The 19,392-nt window shown below is 43.2% G+C and overlaps 1 protein-coding gene across 1 annotated transcript in view; it reads left to right on the top strand.

Annotated features, from left to right (window-relative positions):
* ABCC5 (ATP binding cassette subfamily C member 5) overlaps positions 1-18,536 on the top strand; it is a 52,184-nt gene extending 33,648 nt beyond the window's left edge. Inside the window, exons 17-31 of the mRNA XM_009282401.2 lie at positions 47-149; positions 846-1,030; positions 2,111-2,257; positions 2,612-2,741; positions 3,296-3,449; positions 3,596-3,724; positions 5,119-5,305; positions 6,745-6,834; positions 9,145-9,334; positions 10,076-10,235; positions 10,667-10,745; positions 11,656-11,769; positions 12,833-12,997; positions 13,728-13,811; positions 16,404-18,536. Of these exons, the coding sequence (XP_009280676.1) occupies positions 47-149; positions 846-1,030; positions 2,111-2,257; positions 2,612-2,741; positions 3,296-3,449; positions 3,596-3,724; positions 5,119-5,305; positions 6,745-6,834; positions 9,145-9,334; positions 10,076-10,235; positions 10,667-10,745; positions 11,656-11,769; positions 12,833-12,997; positions 13,728-13,811; positions 16,404-16,463 (1,977 nt within the window). The 3' untranslated portion in view covers positions 16,464-18,536. The remainder of the gene's footprint in view (positions 1-46; positions 150-845; positions 1,031-2,110; positions 2,258-2,611; positions 2,742-3,295; positions 3,450-3,595; positions 3,725-5,118; positions 5,306-6,744; positions 6,835-9,144; positions 9,335-10,075; positions 10,236-10,666; positions 10,746-11,655; positions 11,770-12,832; positions 12,998-13,727; positions 13,812-16,403) is intronic.
* Positions 18,537-19,392: the final 856 nt, after the last annotated feature.

Here is a 19,392-nt window from a genome sequence, read left to right as displayed (position 1 = left end):
CAAAGCAAATTACTCCGGTATGTTTAGTGTCATTGTTTTCCTGCAGATTAATATAAAGAAGAACACAAACAGTTCACTGAAAAGACCCCAGGATAAAAGTACCAAAACAGGGTCTGTGAAGAAGGAGAAAGTTGTAAAGAAGGAAGAGGGTAACTATGTAATCAGATTTCTGGCTGTAATTATCTTAAACACCAACAAGCTCAAAACATTTGCTTTCAAAGTATATTTTGAATATACCTCTCAGGTTTTGAAAGCTGTCTCAAGTCCTGGTCACTCAGTGTGGTTGATAGGACACAGGCAGTGGGCAAAGAACATTCATTAATTCATTAAATATGGGTTCCTGCACAGTTCAATCAGGCTGCCACTGGTCAAATGCCATCGGCACAAAGGAACTTGTAGTATCTTTTCTCCCACACCACCTCTCCCTCCTATCCTAAGAGGGCAATGTGTATAGCTTAGTACTTGCAGAGTCCTAGGCAGGACATGGCATTTATGTATGAAGAATTGGAAGATCTGACCTCTGTTTTGTGGTTCGCTCTGTTTAATGTTAACTCTGAACTTCAGCAGGGTTTAAAAAGCAATAGTGAGGCTGATACCAGCCTAGTATTTAAGTCTGTGCTGATTATGCTTTTTCAGACATACCATGATGTGAATGATTCTGCAGAGGAAATGTGACTTTTTGAAAAACTGCTTGAACCATTGAGTTCTACATATTAAGCAATGTCTCTGTTTCTGAAAGTATTCTGTACAGTTTGAAAATGACTGTAGTTTCGTGTGTGTTCAAACTTACAGAAGTTTCATGGAACAGCTTTCTCTTCCTCACTCCCTCCTCTTTTGTTTCACAGGCCAGTTGGTCCAGTTGGAAGAGAAAGGCAAAGGCTCTGTCCCCTGGTCTGTTTATGGTATCTACATTCAGGCAGCTGGAGGCCCCTTTGCATTCCTCATCATCATGGCACTGTTTGTGCTGAATGTGGGCAGTACAGCTTTTAGCAACTGGTGGCTGAGTTTCTGGATCAAGCAAGGCAGTGGAGTAAGATAAATAGCTTTTCTACTCTCTTGTGTCTAACGGGCAGGGGGATTGCTCTCCTAGACTAATCCCAAGCAGTCCTATGAGACCAAATGGTGCTTCCTAATTTAAGCAAGTTGTAAGGCTCCCCAGGAGATGATCTCACTAGAGAGTTTATCTCCAAGAATGAGAGAGCTCCACTAATAAGAAACATATAATAGCTCATCTGGTTTTATACTGCCCTCTTGTTCCTTATCTTGGTTAGTCTAAGAAAAAGAAGTGAAAATGTGAAAGGGGCCAACAAGCTGCAGGAGGACTTACTAATTTTAGTGCTGTTTTTTGTTTGAATGTGACCTTACATCTAACAGGATAATCTTGTTAAAGTATATGGCTTTAAGTCAAATGACTTTTGGGAGTTGCTTTGAAGACTGTGATGACCTAGGATGGTTTGGGACTTTTCCCATGCTAGGGGCTTTGATTGCAAGTCTTATTCCATTTAAAGATTCAAATATAACTGCAAGATTTTTTTTTTGGCTGGGGGAGCAAACTACTAATCTCAGAGAGGAAATAATGAAGTGCAGATGGCCAACAATATTAAAATAAGCAATGAGGTCCTTAAACATACTTAAAGATTTAAAAAAAAAAAAGAGAGAATGAGAATGTACAACAGTGTGACAGTAAAGAATTTACTGCATACTGACAGAAAATAACAACCATGTTTGATAGGTTGTACATTGTCTTCTTATCCAAGGTGAATAGTGCTGTGTAATAGGAGTGGTGGTATGCAAGTATCTGGCATTGTTCAGAAGAACACAAGAAATGATAAACATGAAATGAGAGATTAGGAATCAAATGAAGTAGGTATTGTGGTAGTATTTTCAAAGATATCGTAGGAAAAAGGCCAAGGGCTACAAATCTGCATGTCGAGTATCTCTGCTAGGGAAAACTTTCTGAAGTATTCAAAGATCATTGAAGTACTTTATTTGAAGAAATATCAAAGATGGTGGGAGGGGACAGAGGACAGTTAAATTCTACCATGTGTAACGTGTACATGCTTAATGCTTGTCTTACTAACGATTCACTGAAACCTTGAATTTTCTGCAGAACACCACTGTGACTTTGGGAAATGATACTGTCATAAGCAACAGTATGAAAGATAACCCTCACATGCATTACTATGCTGGCATCTATGCACTGTCTATGGCAGTTATGTTGATCCTGAAAGCTGTTCGTGGCGTTGTCTTTGTAAAGGTATGTGCCAATCCTGCTGTTTTTCTTATCCCCCCCACCCCCTACTTCTGCATATTGATTGCTGTCACCATGGTTCTTTTGGTCACCTCCCAAGAGAGACTTTTGAACCAGAGGAAGTCTGATCACGGATCGTGACGTTTCCATAAGTCACCTCTTGGGGCTGCACCATGCTTTCTGTTAAACTTCTTCCCAAATTAATAGCTTCCTTCCACTGGTTGGAAGCACAGAATGTAAGAAAAAAACCCTTATGGTTGGAGAGAGAAAATAAGCAGAATGTTTTGGTGCCCAGGCAATGAGCAGTGACAGGAAGGCAAACATCCTTTCATAACGCTGCAACGTCTTCTGCATTGTCAGGGAACTCTCAGAGCATCCTCGAGGCTCCATGATGAACTCTTCCGACGGATTCTTCGTAGCCCCATGAAGTTCTTTGACACTACACCCACTGGGCGGATTCTCAACAGGTTTTCCAAAGACATGGATGAAGGTATCTCTCACTGTATGCGCTGCAGATCCCACATTCAGACCTCTCAGTTAACTCCTTAATACTCTCCAGTCTCTTGCTGTTGGGATGATTGTACCCTATATCCCTTGCCAAATGTGTACTTGTAATAGGCAAAGCAAGAATTGGGACGTACCTGGGTTATGATTCTGGAAGGCAGCTGATACCTTGAGTCTGTCCGTTCACTTAGAAAGAAGAAAATGTGCAGCTGCTTTTGTACCTACAAACTGCACATGGACTTTTAGCAGTTAATGCAGGGGGAACCTAGAGTATCAGGGTGAAGCTGATGTGCAGCAAAGGTGGTAATTAGGTCAGAGTTGCATTAGTGCTATTTCTGTAAATGGGAATAATTGGAAAGACTACTAGCATCTCAAAAGATAAAAGCACCCTTAATGAAAATGTACATTTTTAATTTGAGTAAGCCATGAGAAATCACTGTCCTTGTCAATGATGATGTACAGCTAGACTGAATTGCTTTGTATAGGTTATTTTAGCTTTCTGTACTCAAGATCTTCCTCTTTTCCTTCCATCTTTTCCAGTTGATGTTCGTTTGCCATTTCAAGCAGAAATGTTCATCCAGAATGTCATCCTTGTGTTCTTCTGTGTGGGAGTGATTTCTGGGGTTTTCCCCTGGTTCCTGGTGGCAGTGGGGCCCCTCATTGTCCTGTTCACCGTTCTGCATGTTGTGTCTAGGTAAGTGCATCAGCTGCTTTGACTAAAAGTAGAGATACTTTGACCGCTTATTAAGGACATAGGGTTCTTCAAGTATATATGCATCAATGTAGTGGTTGGCATATGGTGGTTGTACGTGTTGCTTAAAAGTGCTTCTTTCCTTCCAGAGTCTTTATTCGAGAGCTCAAGCGTCTGGACAACATCACACAGTCTCCATTCCTGTCTCACATTACGTCTAGCATACAGGGTCTTTCCACAATCCATGCCTACCACAAGGGACAGGAATTTCTGCACAGGTCAGTCTAGATACCCATCTGAGAGTGGTGGAGCACAAAGCAGGGTGCAACAGGTTTACATTCAGAAGGATTTATTAATGGGATCTATAGCTGATGGCATACATTGGCTCTAAGAGTGAAAGGTACTTTTCGGGGGGAAAAAATGAGGGAGAACAAGAAGGAGAAAGGAAAGGGAAAACTCCCCAGTAGCCAATGGGGAAGAACAGTGATAGAGTCCCAGGTGAATGCCCTCCTCTGGAGTTCTCTGCAGTGCAGCAGGTGGCAATGATAATGGTGAGGGCAACTTTTTGGCCATACTTTTTCCCTAGTAGTATATACTTTTCATCAGGTCCTGATCATACTTTCTATTGGTTGTTTCTCCTTGTGATGGTATTAGCGTTGGTTAGAGCATGCTAACAAAACCTCAGTGTGCATATTGATGAGCTTGTTAGTCTCTGTGCACATGTATAATTGGATAGCATTTATCAAGTATTTAAGTGACTGTTAGCCACCTTGTTGTGCACTATGCTTAGTTTTCTCTAGTATAAACTAAAATCTGCAAAACAAATGTTAGTGAGGGAAAGTGAAACATTACTCATGTGAGTGGTAGTTGCTTCCCATGAGAACCTGCCATAACAATATCGGGGTTTTGCAGGTGCAAGGTCATAAGACCAACAGCGTGGGAGCACAGGGAAAATTGCCACAGAAGCTCTGGAAAGACACTGCTACACCAGCTTAGATGAAAAGTTGCAGAGGTGCTAATAGCAGTCCCTTAGCATTGCTGCTGCTAGAGCACTAAGGACTGTCCACGCTGTGCAACAGCGATTGGTGTAAAACTTGAGTTGCACAATCAGAAAATCTAGTTACTGGCTTTGTGAATCTCTCAAGTGTCTCCCCCCAAATAACTTTCTCAGCTCCGCAGTGTCAGGATTGTAAATTAAATGGTTATAGATGTGTTTTAATCAGTGTCACCAGTCCTGTCAAAACTTAGTGTAGCTTTGCTATTTTATACACAAGTGTAAAAGTATATATTCTGTACATATTCTGAAGCACTGCTGCTGTTACCCATGGAGTAATTTGTAGCCATTGAGCATCCTCTGGGAGGTCTTGCATAGGTGAAGTTGTGGTGAAAGTGTGTGTAATGTCCCTGAATTTTGATTCACTCCCAGTATAATTTGCTGTTGTACACAGAAACTCAGTAATTTGACTTCTGAGAGTTTGAGCTAAGTAGGTATCTGACATTATTCAGGAAAGTTTGTAAACCTTGCTTTCATGGCCTAGTTTGAGACTTCCACAGTGATGGACTAGTCTTCCCACCCTGAATTCTGATACTGGAACAGGGATTTAAGTAGCTCTGCTATTTGTAGAACATCAGGCTCATGGAGGTCTACTAACCTTTCCTGTATTTGTTTCAGGTATCAGGAGCTCCTAGATGACAATCAGGCACCGTTTTACCTGTTCAGCTGTGCAATGCGCTGGCTAGCTGTACGGCTGGACGTTATCAGCATTGCTCTTATCACAACCACTGGCCTTATGATTGTCTTAATGCATGGCCAGATTCCTCCTGCATATGCTGGGCTGGCTATCTCATATGCTGTGCAAGTGAGTATGTCCACATACTGTAATATTTAATTTCTCATTTAATGCAGTTATTGCTAGTAAGTAAAAGTTACACACCATTGAAAACTTTCCTTAATGCACTACAATGGAAGAAGATACTCTTACCCTTTTTGCTAATGGAGGGGAAAGCAATTCACAGTCAGGACCTTTTGCTAGCAGCCAGATTGCAAATTAGGAGGAGCTAGGTGCTTAAGGCTATTGTTTTGGGGACCTGCCTCTTTTTAAATTATGAAGTAGAAACCGTTTCAGGCTCTTCATATGCTGCATATTGCAATTTTCCTGGATATTCCAGAAATTGGATTGATGGTACATCAGACATCTGCCAAACTGATGTCTTAATGTATTGCCTGCAGTATGTTTCCACAGCGTACAGCATCCTGTGTTGCAGCTGTGCGGGTTAGATAGACTTCAGGGCTTGGAATACTTGCTGTTAGAGCTGTTGTTTGGCCTTTTCTGCCTCCTGGTGGTCGTAAGGTGAAATTACAAAACTTAAATGGCTAATGTTTAAAGCTGTTGCTTGTGGGAAACCTTTCTAACCTGGCTTTTCAAGTGATTAATAAATTATGGTTATTTTAAAATTAACTTAACTAAAATTAACTTGCCTTGGGCACCTTAGCTATGTGATGCCCAATGCCAAGAGTACTTATGTCAAATATCATAGAATCATAGAATCATTTAGGTTGGAAAAGACCTTAAGATCATTGAGTCCAACCGTTAACCTAACGCTGCCAAGTCCTCCACTAAACCATGTCTTTATTCATAGAATCATAGAATCATAGAATCATTGAGGTTGGAAAAGACCTCTAAGATCATCGAGTCCAACCATCGACCCAACACCACCATGCCCACTAAACCATGTCCCTAAGCGCCTCATCTACACGTCTTTTAAATACCTCCAGGGATGGGGACTCCACCACTTCCCTGGGCAGCCTGGTCCAATGCTTGACAACCCTTTCGGTGAAGAAATGTTTCCTAATATCCAATCTAAACCTCCCCTGGCGCAACTTGAGGCCATTTCCTCTCGTCCTATCACTTGTTACTTGGGAGAAGAGACCGACACCCACCTCGCTACAACCTCCTTTCAGGTAGTTGTAGAGAGCGATAAGGTCTCCCCTCAGCCTCCTTTTCTCCAGGCTAAACAGTCCCAGTTCCCTCAGCCGCTCCTCATAAGACTTGTGCTTTAGACCCTTCACCAGCTTCGTTGCCCTTCTCTGGACACACTCCAGCACCTCAATGTCTTTCATGTAGTGAGGGGCCCAAAGCTGAACACAGTATTTGAGGTGTGGTCTCACCAGTGCCAAGTACAGGGGGATGATCACTTCCCTAGTCCTGCTGGCCACACTATCCATTAGGTTCATCTCTTAATTCAGTAGTAAATCACAGCTCTCTAAATCTGTCTTCGTTTTCTTCCATCACTCCAGTTAACAGGGTTATTCCAGTTTACAGTCAGACTTGCTTCAGAGACAGAAGCTCGCTTCACCTCAGTGGAGAGGATTGATCACTATATCAAGGTAGGACAATAATATATTCAACTGCCTGTTTTAAAATTTCTTGTTGCTTGCTATGTTGCTGGCATAAGAGAAGAGAAAGTCAGCCATAGTCTGCCTTAGTACAGAATGTATGTTTCCACTCTTGTAAACACATTAATGCATGTACTGTAATACTGCAGAATGAATTTGTGAATCTATGTGTATATATAGGCATTGGCAGGATGAATGGCACGAGCTGGTAGGTAACTAAGCTTACAGGCATCACTTGCCTGGCATCACTGAAAGTTTGCTGACATTCTCAGTAAAGGGCGGAGTGTGTGAAAGGGGTAACTGGGAATTCAATATTTTACAGTAAAAGGATGGTGTTCTGGCATCCTTCGTTCCAAACCTAATAGAACTCCTTCATTTAAACACAGATAACTCTTTGTTATTTTATCTACATGTAATTCTGCTTCATCCTAATAAGTCTACTTCTTTTTCCACAGCTATCTTATATAACATATTTCTATATGCTTAAAAAGTCAAGACATTGCTCTCATTGCAAACATGAGAAATGTGCTAGGCTAAACGTGAGAAATGTGCCAGGCTAAATACTTAGCAAGCTGCTCTGATTATCTGTAACCCTTTCTTCATAACTAGGATTTGTGTATGCAGAACTGCGTGTAGGTCAGTGGGGAAGATGTAGCCGGGAGAAAGCCTTTTACTGGGTCTGGTCTTTGAGGTGAAAGGCTTTTTTACTTAATACATAATACACATTCCCTCTAACTTCAGGGGGAGATATATATCTATTTGGTAAATCTGGGCTATGTAGTAGTTGATATTTGTAGAACTTTTTTTAGCCTGTGGATTTAATACTGAAGAGAAAAAAAAAAAATTAAAACTGCCCACTCCCCCAGTCCTCTTGTGGCATCTAAGTAGAAGATTTCTGTGTATGGAAGACTTGGTGACCGTACACAAGCTGAGAACTGAGAACTGTGTGCCACATACTGCCTGGTATCTCTCACTGGGCTGAGATGGGTTTATCACTGTTAGGCCTTCAGTGGCAAAACCTATAGTTGTAGGCTGTTGGTTTGTGGGGTTTTTTTGTTGGTTTTTTTTTTTAGTTACTGTCTATCATTTTATATCACTGTTAAGCAATGCTTTATGTGATTTTTCTTATTTGGATCTCTAGACAGCCATTTTATTATGAAACTGTAAACCTAGTTTGAATCTAAAGTGAAGGGGTGGGTGAGCAGTGAAGCACCATGCAGGTTCTGTGCCTTACCAAGTCCCAGGCTTGTCTTCTTTCAGTGTGGGTCTGAGGTTGCTGTTACGAGCACCAAGCTCAAAGAACCAGAGTACTATTGTAGAAGACTGCTGTTTTTCTCAAACCCTTGGGGTACAATTAATCTGCCTCTAACCAGATGTTGCAGATGTCCATAACTGACGTAGTCCCTGTGGGATCTCTCTAGGGTCAATGTAGGAAATGGCTATCTCCGGAAGACAATTTATTATCTATTCTAAGTGTTTGTATTAGATTGAGAAAAATCACACTCCAGAAATGCTATCTTCTTTGTAGTGACTATAAAGGAGTTGACGGGGCCTGGTTCAGTTGGAGATTTTTACTTTGTACGTGTTTAAAGTTACATGAGATGAAGCCCACGACAGGATTTCTGCCATTCTCTGAGGCTGCTTGTGCCAAATATGGAAAAGTGACCTTGGCTTTGTTCTAAATGTGCTATAAAGGCACATGTTTGGTTTTCAGAGGTTCTGCTCTTCTGTTTAATCTGTGAACTGCTTAATGAGGGGGCAGAGTAAAATAGCAAAAGTGAGCAAGCTGGAAGGGGCCCGACTTAGTCATTTAATAGAACAGGGGAGAATGAGGAAGAGAAGGAGGAGGGTAGCATTTGTACAGTGGGTCACGTGGATGTTCTCTTCTGTGTCAGCATCAACAGAGGTGACTTTGGCATGGCATAGCAAATGAGACACAGAATACAGATTTTGTATCCAGAAGCATCCAGTCTTTGGAGTGCCACAAAACTCAATAGATTGTGCTCATAAATAATAGGCCTAAAATACATTTTGAATTCCATTGATGAAAAACATTGTTGTCTAGAAGGACCACTGTCATTATTGAGGCAACAGGAGGGGAATAGCAGTGTGGTCAATGTAATACAGCAAACTTCTGTACCACTGGGCCCGCATCCAGCCACACAGCTCATCATAAAACTGCCATAAACTGATATGGGCCAAGTCTGCAGGGAAGAACTCACGCTGAAAGCTGCAACTGCTATAGTTTTCCTTTCTGGTGTTTTGTTTACTGGAAACTGAACTTCTGGTTTTGTTTTAAAGACACTTTCCCTGGAAGCTCCTGCTCGAATTAAGAATAAAACTCCTCCTCTGGACTGGCCACAGGAAGGTGAAGTTGTTTTTGAAAATGCAGAGATGCGGTACCGAGAGAACCTTCCTCTAGTACTTAAAAAAGTGTCCTTTATTATCAAACCGAAGGAAAAGATTGGCATTGTGGGAAGGACAGGCTCAGGTAAGGAAAAACACTAAGGAGAGTTAAATTACTACTTTTACGGAATGGGAATGGAATAGAGTGGGGCAGTCATATTGATTCTCCTCTGTCTTCTCTGTGTTTGAATAAATTGTTAATTGCATAGGAGTGGTCCAGCAGTCTGTCAGTGGTGGATTCTGTTCATGTGCATACATAAGGAGGATCCCTGTAAAGAATAATGGAAAAACTTTTCATTTAAAGTAGAGGGATATCCTACTATGCCTGAGCCAGTATGCTCATAATGTTTAACACCCCAGGCCACTTACCAGCACAGAATGCTACCTACATATTCCTTGCAGCTTATTTGACTCTCTTGAAAGTTTTCTGTACTGATGCTGCAGCCAGGTTTGGCTCTAAGCTATCTCAGAAGTTTGTAATGTGAAGAATCAAAACCCCTGTTTGTGAGATGACTTAAACCAGCTCCAAGATGTAGTTTCTAAATAAGCAATTAATATTGCTGTATTTGGTTTACGTGGCAAGATTTTGGTAGCAGGGGTGGGGTGCCACTGCAGGGGGTGGCTTCTGTGAGAAGAGATTAGGAGCTGCCCCTACAATTTAGGAGTTTAAATGCTGAACCCCAGCATTTACCAGCATTGTTTGCCGGGACTTCGTGGTATTTTAAAACCCTTTTCTTACACGTGGACAGCTTTTAAAATGCTTTCTTATCTCAAAGCTGCTATGACTGTAGAAACACTAGTATTGTTTTTCCTGTCTCATTTTTAGGGAAGTCTTCCCTTGGAATGGCACTCTTTCGTCTGGTTGAACTGTCTGGAGGCTGCATTAAAATTGATGGCGTGAAAATAAATGACATTGGTTTGGCAGATCTTCGCAGCAAACTCTCAATAATTCCTCAGGAACCTGTGCTATTCAGTGGCACTGTGAGGTTAGTGAGACCGTAAGAAGGCAAGAAGGAAAAAGAAGGCTACCACCTTATACTTGAACTCAAATAGGTGCCTGGTGAGATGTTAGTTCTCGGGCATCCTAGCTTCTGTTCTCTGTTTTTGAAACAAAAAAAGCACAGCTAAATGATTTTAGCTGGCCCAATGCAGAACTGGATGTGATCATCCTCTATGAAAGTCTTGCTTTCTGTTTAGATTTGCTTGAAGTTTTTGTATCTTTGTCTTCCATCTCTACTCTTTTGTTCTTCGGCTACTCTAACCCTAGTGTGCTGGGAGCATCTGATTTCCTTGGCAAGGAAATTCTGTTAGTGGAAGGCTAGATGGGAATCATCCATCCGGATGAATTAGTACACTGCTGTTTTGCTGTTCATTGCTGAATAAAAATTCTGGTTATGTTTTCTGCTTCCCCTTCCAGATCAAACTTGGATCCTTTCAATCAGTACAGCGAGGAACAAATCTGGGATGCTTTGGAAAGGACTCACATGAAGGAGTGTGTAAGTATTATGTGCCCTATGAGATACGTGTTTATGTTTTGGCTTTCAAACCTACATGTTCTGTTAGTAGCTGCTTCAGAGACCTTTAGATAAAGCTTTTTCTTTGCAAGTTTTTTCCCCTATTGGCTATGCTTTATTTCTAGTAATGAGACTGAATTTTTGGAGAACGTGCCATATTTTGGATGTTTACTTTTTTAGTATATAGCATAGCAGAGTGTTGCTTCATCACAGGGACTCCTAGGGTGTTACAATATTTCACGTGATATTTTTCTATATGTGCCTTAGGTGTGCATTCTACACTTACATTTGTGAGTGTAAATGCCACACATGCACATTTATACTGAACTTAAAATCTGCCCTTTGCGAGGCCCTCTGCAGCAAGTCTCACTGCCATGACATTTCCAATTCTTCTTTTCTTGTGAGTCAGGTGGCATGAGGCTGCATGTGTGGCTATAGTACGTACGCTGCAGGAATTCCTGCAGGGACTAGCTTCACTCTTTTCTCTTGGTGAGAAAGACTGTCAGGAGATCTGTATTCATGGTGATATGATTTTGTACGTGGCACACTTTTTTCTAGAAATCAAATATTTTGTACTTAAGTCATTCTAAAGTTGCCTACTGAGAGGATATAGCTCTTCTAGCTTAACAACTAGTGTTCTCAGGAGCTATCACTGAGTCGTGGGCATTTCAACCAGACTGAGCAGGTCTGATGTCATATTGTTGTTTTAGCATTAACTGCTTGTTACTAACTTCCCCAACAGAGAGGGAGAGATGGTGAGCAAAGTGTGACAGATATTTTGGAACATGGGCAAAATCAGATTTGCAGGAGGAGCAACTGTTTGTCTCATGCCATGGAGATACAAAAAGTCTGTGCAATGCTCTAAGATCTTTACCTCTTCTTTCCCACACAGGTTGCCCAGCTGCCTATGAAACTTGACTCAGAAGTGATGGAAAATGGGGAAAACTTTTCAGTTGGAGAGAGACAGTTACTGTGCATAGCTAGAGCTCTACTGCGTCGTTGTAAGGTGAGCACAGTGATATGAGAGAAATAGCTGGAGATAGCAAACTGATAGCATTGAGCAAGCCTTTTTTGTGCCAGATTCATTCTATCTGTCAGAGGAATCACACCAACAGTTATTGCAACCCACAGATGGTGTAGGGTTAGAACAACTATAAAGGCATCTGCAGCCAGCTGCAGAAAGGTACTGCTTGTTAGTGTTAGTAATAGTGTGTCAGATTGGCCTAATCATTTACTCAGAGTGTCCTGTTATTGGTGAGCATCAGATTCTGTCCTTTTTCCACCTTTTTGTAAATGTCAGCCAAGTACTTTCCTTCTACATGGTGTTCCACTAAAATGTCGTCTCTAAGTGGAATTTGGGACCATGCTGTGCCAGTGAAGTTAAGGGTTTTGCAGGAATGGAAGACAAATAGTAATTACAGTGAGAAAGGACATTTGGATTGAGATTGACCAGGGTTCTGATTTTAACTTCCTTTTTCCTTAAACATTGCGCACCATGTTTTAAGGTTCCCTCTGCATCTGTTTTAAAGCCAAGACTACTCATCAGAAGTTACTGCTCTCTGCAGTACCTGCACAAACCAAGTCTAATTTAGCTTTGACAAGACACCACTCCAAATCAGTTTCTGTCTGAGTCTGAGAGGAAGGGTAATTCTTTACAGCATAAGAAAGGTGGTAAGCCTAGTCAGTATTGACTCATTGCAGAAGGAACTGTCACCACCAAAGATGTGTCAGATTAATTTACCAGTAAAATTTGTATTTGAGAGTTAGCTGCTGAATGTAAAACTGAAAGTAGTGGAAACTTGAGGCCCAGGTCAGAACCCAATCATGTTGTGGCTCTAGGATGTGACCATAAAATGCAAGTGTGATCCATAAGGTAACTTTGTTGAAGGCGATTACATAAAGAAAACTGAAAGGGTGCTTGTAAAAACTACCTTTGTGACCACAGCTCCATAATGATTGCCAGTTGTGACAACTCTTGGTCATGGTAATTCTGCCCGCTCTACATATTTTATGTTCAGGGAGGGAAAGTGTTACTATGGGTAACAGCCAGGATTATGTGCTGCTTTCAGATTTTGATACTGGATGAAGCAACAGCTGCTATGGACACAGAGACAGACTTACTGATTCAGGAGACTATCAGAGAGGCATTTGCAGACTGCACTATGTTAACGATTGCTCATCGCCTGCATACGGTACTAGGCTCTGATCGGATCATGGTGCTAACACAAGGACAGGTAAGCAGAAAGACTTTTGTGGCTGCAGTTCCTATCGCAGTCTGGTGGTGCCATATGTGCAGGCTGAACTGAAGGAACAGCTAGTATTGCAGGGTAGAAAATCCTCTGTGTTCATTCACATCCTTGGTAATAATACTCCAGTAGAATCAGTTATTGCCTGACCGTGACAAGATCAAAGAGGGCAAAATTTCTTTCACACTCCCAGAAAGTACCATAGAGTAACAGGCTGTCTTTTAGAAGTGTTTTTAAAACTCCCTTTGTAGGTTAATTCTGAGATGGGTAATAACAGAAGCATCTCTGCTGGGGCTCAGTGGTAGTTTCCCATTACTTTCATGAAGCCCTGTGCTATACAACAGGCATATGAGAGATACTTTACCCACTTTTCAGGCTTCCATGTGGGGAGCCATAAACAGTTAAATCAAATGTAAGAACATTTGGCAAGGCTCTTAAAGGTAGAGAAGGCAAAAACCCATAGTGTCTGCCTCTGTTTGCCAGAGCCACCAGAGGTTGCTTCCTGATGGGTAGGTCCGGTGTTTGTCTGACCTAGTTTGAAGCATCCCAGGTTACAGTATCTATGTATAAAAGCACATACTTTCACCGCCTCTTGTCTCATCTAAAGATTACTGCCTTGTTTTGGCAGCTTTACTACTGTGTCACAAGTCCAAGGGGTGGGAATCCCATTTTCTGCTGGATTTTACTGACATACTTTACCTGCCTTGTTTGCTTTTAGGTAGTGGAATTCGACACGCCGTCTGCCCTTCTGGCCAATGAGAACTCGCGCTTCTATGCTATGTTTGCTGCTGCGGAGAACAAGGTTGCTGTCAAGGGCTAAAATTCAGGGCAAAGTCACTTTAATTTTGGAGAGCTACACTCCCTGCCTGTGGCAGGCCAGCTCTTCTTCCTCCTCCTCCTCCTCCTTCAAGCAGTTTATTGCCTTTTCATCTTTTAATTTTTAGCACAATGTGTCGAGCCAGAGAGATTTTTAAAACCGTGTCAGAAGAATTCATGTTTTTATTATTGTATTTATTCCATAATCATATTACTAATTCTTTGTTATTAAATGCACTCTACAAATGGCTCAGGGAGCCATAGTTATAAATGTATCAGAGGCCTATAATGAAGCTTTATACATGTAGCTATATCTATACATAATTCTGTATATAGCCTATATTTACAGTGGAAATGTAAGCTGTTTATTTTATATTAAAATAAGCACTGTATTAATAACAGTGCATATTCTTTTCTATCATTTTTGTACAGTTTACGGTACCAGAGATCTGGCTTTGTTATTGGACTGTATCAGACACCATTTTGTCTTTTACAGTTGGTCTTTTCCTAGTGCCGGATTTTCTGCGTGTCTGAGTGGAAGTGAAGCTTTGCAATAGTGTCCTTTATTGTCACATCTTTGTTGTCTAGCGCAGGGGAGAAGAGCTCTGTGGTGTAACTCTATTGCATTGTAATTTATCAAAGCTATTTGGAGCATTGCTAATGTTCACCATGGCAGCGGCTGCTGCTTCCCATGATGCTTTCCCAAAGCAGGGTTTCTAGTGATCTCCTGAGTGGAGAACCACTTCTGGGTCACATTAAGGCCTCATATTTTCTCAGTGTCCTGATACAGTATTTCTTACTGTATCAGCAGGGTTTACTTCAATGCAAGCAAGCCCAAGCTGTTCCTGCTTCGCTGATCTAGCACAACCAAAATCTAACTGTTCATGGAATGATCTGTAACAAATTAATCATAAGGTTCAAATCATACCCTGTACTCTAGCAGGAAAGCCTTTTCAGAGTTGCTTCAGCTGACTGACTCCTTTATATTGAAGCTGCTAACACTCCTCAGAGGTTTAGGTTGGCTTTCATTGGCATGGGTAACACTAACTCTTTGTTCTGCTCACTTATATTAGGGTTAAACAACATCAATATTTCGTGTTTCTTTATTGCACACTTGTTAAGGAAACAGTCCCTCACCCCACCTCTTCTGGAACTTTAAACAGGTTCCTGTTGATCGGGATGTAACACTGGTGTAGGACATATTTTTCTTACTGTAAAAAGACCTACCTCAGGTTACTAGGTCCTGCGTGGTACGTTGCCATGATCACTGTACACCATCCCTGTTTTACGGGACCTGTGGCCCGGGTGGGCGCAGTCGCTCCTATAATAGCTGTGACTTATTGAATGGTCAGCGTTGCATGTCTTTGTCAACTCGGACATTTTGTAGCCTTAGCATGTTTGCAAAATGTCTCATGGAGGCAGAAATCTGAAAAGTAAATAAAACTATTTTGGGTTTTGTAAATTTTATTGGCTTAAGTGGTTTGTTTTGGGCACATAAATCACTTCTCACCTTTTTGAGCCCTGGGGGACAGTTTTTGCAGGCTGGTTTTTTTTTTTTCTTGTCTATGTACCATGGCCTGATCTTTCTTCCTTCAGAGTGGAAGTGTTTCTTTAAAAGTGTAGTGGGTAGTTTTTGTGCCCTCCAGCATGGGGGTGGCTTGCAATATAAGTAAGTTTGTGTTGAGTAGCACAGAGTAATAATTTATAGTGCAAGTATTCAAGCCAAGTAGCAAGGGGGGGGAGGTCAGACAGAATACAGAAGATCCTTCTTAGGCTCAGATTTTTCCACTTTCTTTACCTGCAGGTGTTACTGTTTACAGTGTGACATGACTGCAAAGTCACAGCAACAGGCATTTCTACCTACTGATACCACAGGCAAATCATGGCATTAGCAGAGCTTAGGCTGTAGCTTGAAGATAGCAGCACATCATTTGTTGTAGTTCTTTAGTAAGTCTTTTCCCAAGCAAGCATTAACTAGCACAGATCTTGCCCTGCTCACAGGCCTGGACCCAGGCTTACTCTATGTCAGGGACTGGCCACCATTTTGCTCAGTGTTACTCAATTCAAAGAGCAGAGTGACTATGTTGTGGTTAGGAAAGGGAGTAGTAACAGGCCCGTCTCTGAAGAACACCCAGCTAAGTGAGGGGGTTCTTTTTTCATCAGAAACTTGAGGACAAAAAGAAACTGGGGAGAGGCACGAGGGAGCAGGGGTGATAGGCAAAAGAGGTAATGCCCTGCTTCTTCCCTAAAAGTAGAGCTGGGTAGAAGGTGAAGATGAAGGCTGAACACCTTAAGGGGAGAGGGAGAGAACATGAAATGTATCTGCCTAATACTGTGGTTAAAACAGTTTGGTCAGTTGTCACGTGCAACTCTGTCAAGGACAGGATTGTCTTGGGCCCTGCAGAACTGAGTTTACCCCACGAACTTCAGTATTTCCCTTGAAGAAAAAGGGCTAATGTACCTAGTTCTCAAGTGCCACTGGGGTCAGAGCGTGGCTTCATTTTGCAGCTAAGGCTGAGCTAATGGCAGTCTGGGCAAAAGGGGAGCCATCCTGATCTTGTCCTCCTTCTTCTTCCAGGCTGGGAGTTCCTTCCACTTTCCCGATGCCAGCACTGGCTCTTGCCTGGTCCAGCAGTGACCCAGTTCAGAAAGCTAACTTGCAGAAAGTTCACGCTCCAAAAGCAGGAATGCTGTACAAAGAAGGAGACAGGAAGGCACACCTGGAAGGGAGGTGAAGTGGGGCTGCTTTTTTCAGTAGGTGCTAACTGTAACACTAGCATAGGTATGAGACGAAACTGCACTCAGGATTCATTGCACCAAACTGCTGCTTTCCAGTTACGCGCTCCTAAAAAGGTGAATACTTTCCTGCTGCTTCAGTGAGCTGAAATAGCTCAACAAGGTGTCAAACAAGGGCCTGCGATGGAGCAGGCAGGCAGTCACCTGCAGACAGCAGGGATTAGCTCAACCGTTTCGTTAAACCTTAGCTCCAGCATTGTTACTTTGGAATTAAGGAGATAGGCTGCCAGAGGGAAATGTTCTTTCCGCTGTAATCACTTATCTGCTTCATTTGGCACTTGTCTCTCAGACAGTACAGAAGCATTGCTTCTCGCATGGGTAGCAGTAATTTTTTTTTTTATTGGCTTTTGTCCTGAACCACATGAGCACGCTGAGCCCTGGCCCAGGGCCCTGTCACTGAAGTGGAAGGAAGAAACATCAATATTTACAAATGAGACTGAAATATCTTTATCTTTGAAGCATTCTACAAGAGGTTGATGATGATGATGGGACTTTCAGGAATTGTATCCTGCATTATGATTTATAGTGCCATATCCCAGAGACGACTTCATCCTGCGAGGAGTAGACTAAGGCTGTGGCATTAGGACAGAGGCTTTCCTTAAAGACCCAAAAATACCCAAAATAGCATGGAGATAACATATCCTTCTTAGTATATAGCAAAGGCTATGGCCCAAGACCAACAGCTGTGCGACTTGAGAGAGATTTGCCTGGGATAATTTGGTATTACCCTTTGGGAATTTCAGTTGCATCGGTTTTACTTACTCTGTCCAAATGCAGTGAGTGCAGCCGATCCCAATTCGTTATCATCAGCCTAGAGATTCTTAGAGAGAATGTGTTCCTGCTCATCTCATCTATCCGATGAGTGGAAACGTTGCACTCGCTTGGGACTGCAATCAAAATGCAGGTAGGATTCTTCTAAAATTACCCAATGGAGTTAACGTGCAGTTAGATTGGTGTAATTAAGTCCAAAGTCAGGCCCCAAAGTTATGCTAGCTTGAACACCTGAGGAGACTTCACCGTTACCTGTGGTGAAGATCACACAGGGTCAGATCCCGAGGGGCTGGGGCTGCGGGCTGCATATCATCCCTAGATGAAAGCCAGAGGGAGATCAAGCAGTCTTAGTACATCGCTGGGAACAAAGCTTGAGAAAGCACAATTATTTCAAAAGGCAAATGGTGCGAGTGAGAAAAGGTGTCGGAAGGAAAGGATAAATGCAGAAAATTTGATTTATAAAAGGAGGATGCGGAGAGAAAAGGTGGTAGGACAAAAAGTTTCTCTTAGTTAGAAGGGGATTGGGCGAAGACAAAATTGCTTCTTGAAGGTGCTTCAAAAGAACATACTGTGAGAAGATGCAGGGCGGCTGTAACGCCCTCATCAACCAAAGAGCTTTTCTGAATGCTGCCTTGTTATTTTTTACTGCAACTGCAGCGTGTGTTTTACTATATATAAGCAATCACACAAAGGTTTTCTTTATAGTCCCAGCTTCAGGTCGGTCTAGGATAATACTGTAATTCGTTTTACCCTTGGTTCAGCTGGAGACAGCAGCCAAATTGTGCTGGGGCCACAGCTTCTGCCTCGAGTGTGACGATACAGTGGCAACTCAATTGGGAAACGGTGCAGATGCCGCTGTCGCTAGCGTAAGGCTTGGGAGGCTTTTAGAATGTACCACTCTGGGTTCCTTAAACCCACAACCGTGTAATAAATGTTCCCGTGCCATCCAAGAGACGTGCCTTGGAGACTCATCCATCAGGCGGCTGAGGTAGGCAAAGCGTAACAGTGAGAATAACTTACAGAAGTGTCACTACACTATGTGGGGCAGAGAGATTTCCCGTACGCTGCTCTCGGGCTCTGTGGAGTTCACATCGCAGTTACTTCCAGCACAGCTCCTTCCTTCCAGCTTACTGTCTCCTACCGCTGCCACGCAGAGAAACAAGCGGCTGTATAAATACGATAATTTTGTGGTTTCTGTCCTTTCCGATTTAGGAAGGCAGCAGTGGATGGTGTGTGATTGATTGCCTCGAGAAGGAGGGTTGGGGAAGAGTAAAGCACGTTACGTCTGAGCTGGGATCCGGGGGCAGTTTGGAGTGAGTGTTGGAGGCAGGCAACTACGGGCAGCCGAGGTGGGAGGGGAGAGATTTAAAAAGGGGGTGTTACGGGGTGCTGGTAGAGGGAGGCTGTTTAGGGTTGGACTGTGAGGCAGATGTGAGGAGTGTGACCAGGAGCTGGATGGGGGAAGCCAAAATAGGTACCGGTGGGACGAGGGCTGCGTGCATCAGCCCTGCTGGGAGCCGTGGCGTGGAAGGTTTGGGGTTGTTTGTCTTGGAGCTGGGGAGGGGGAGGGTGGAAAGGAACCATTCGCGCTGTGCGGAGGAGGCAGAGCTGGCTGCGAGGCTGCGCGGGGGCAGGAGTGAACTGAGCGGGGCATTGTCGCCGTGCCAGTGGCCGTCCCCAAAGGCAGGAGCAGCGGGGGTCGACGTGCCCGGGGCCGGACGGCAGGGCTGGGGAGGTGATGGTGCTCTGGGGGGGGTGCGGGGCGTGGTGAGAGGAGGAAGGCTTTGTGCGTGTGCGCGCTCACGTTTTACGCTGCCCTGTCAACCGGGGGGTGCAAGAGGGGCGTGGATGAATGGAGCGGCTGGTGTGCAGGGCTGCACGCGTGGGCCGGGGTGGGCGTGCAGCGTGCATGCCGACACGCGTGAAGGCTGCCCGTGCGCCTGCCTGCGGGCGTGGGTGCGCGCCGCTTGCGTTGGAAGCGGCTTGCGCGTACGTGCGCG

The sequence above is a fragment of the Aptenodytes forsteri genome, unplaced genomic scaffold, assembly GCF_000699145.1.
Source record: "Aptenodytes forsteri isolate BGI_AS27 unplaced genomic scaffold, ASM69914v1 Scaffold404, whole genome shotgun sequence".
In the NCBI taxonomy this organism is placed as follows: Eukaryota; Metazoa; Chordata; class Aves; order Sphenisciformes; family Spheniscidae; genus Aptenodytes; species Aptenodytes forsteri.
The sequence above is the reverse complement of the archived record's forward strand: the minus strand, read 5'-3'. Positions and strand labels throughout refer to the sequence as shown.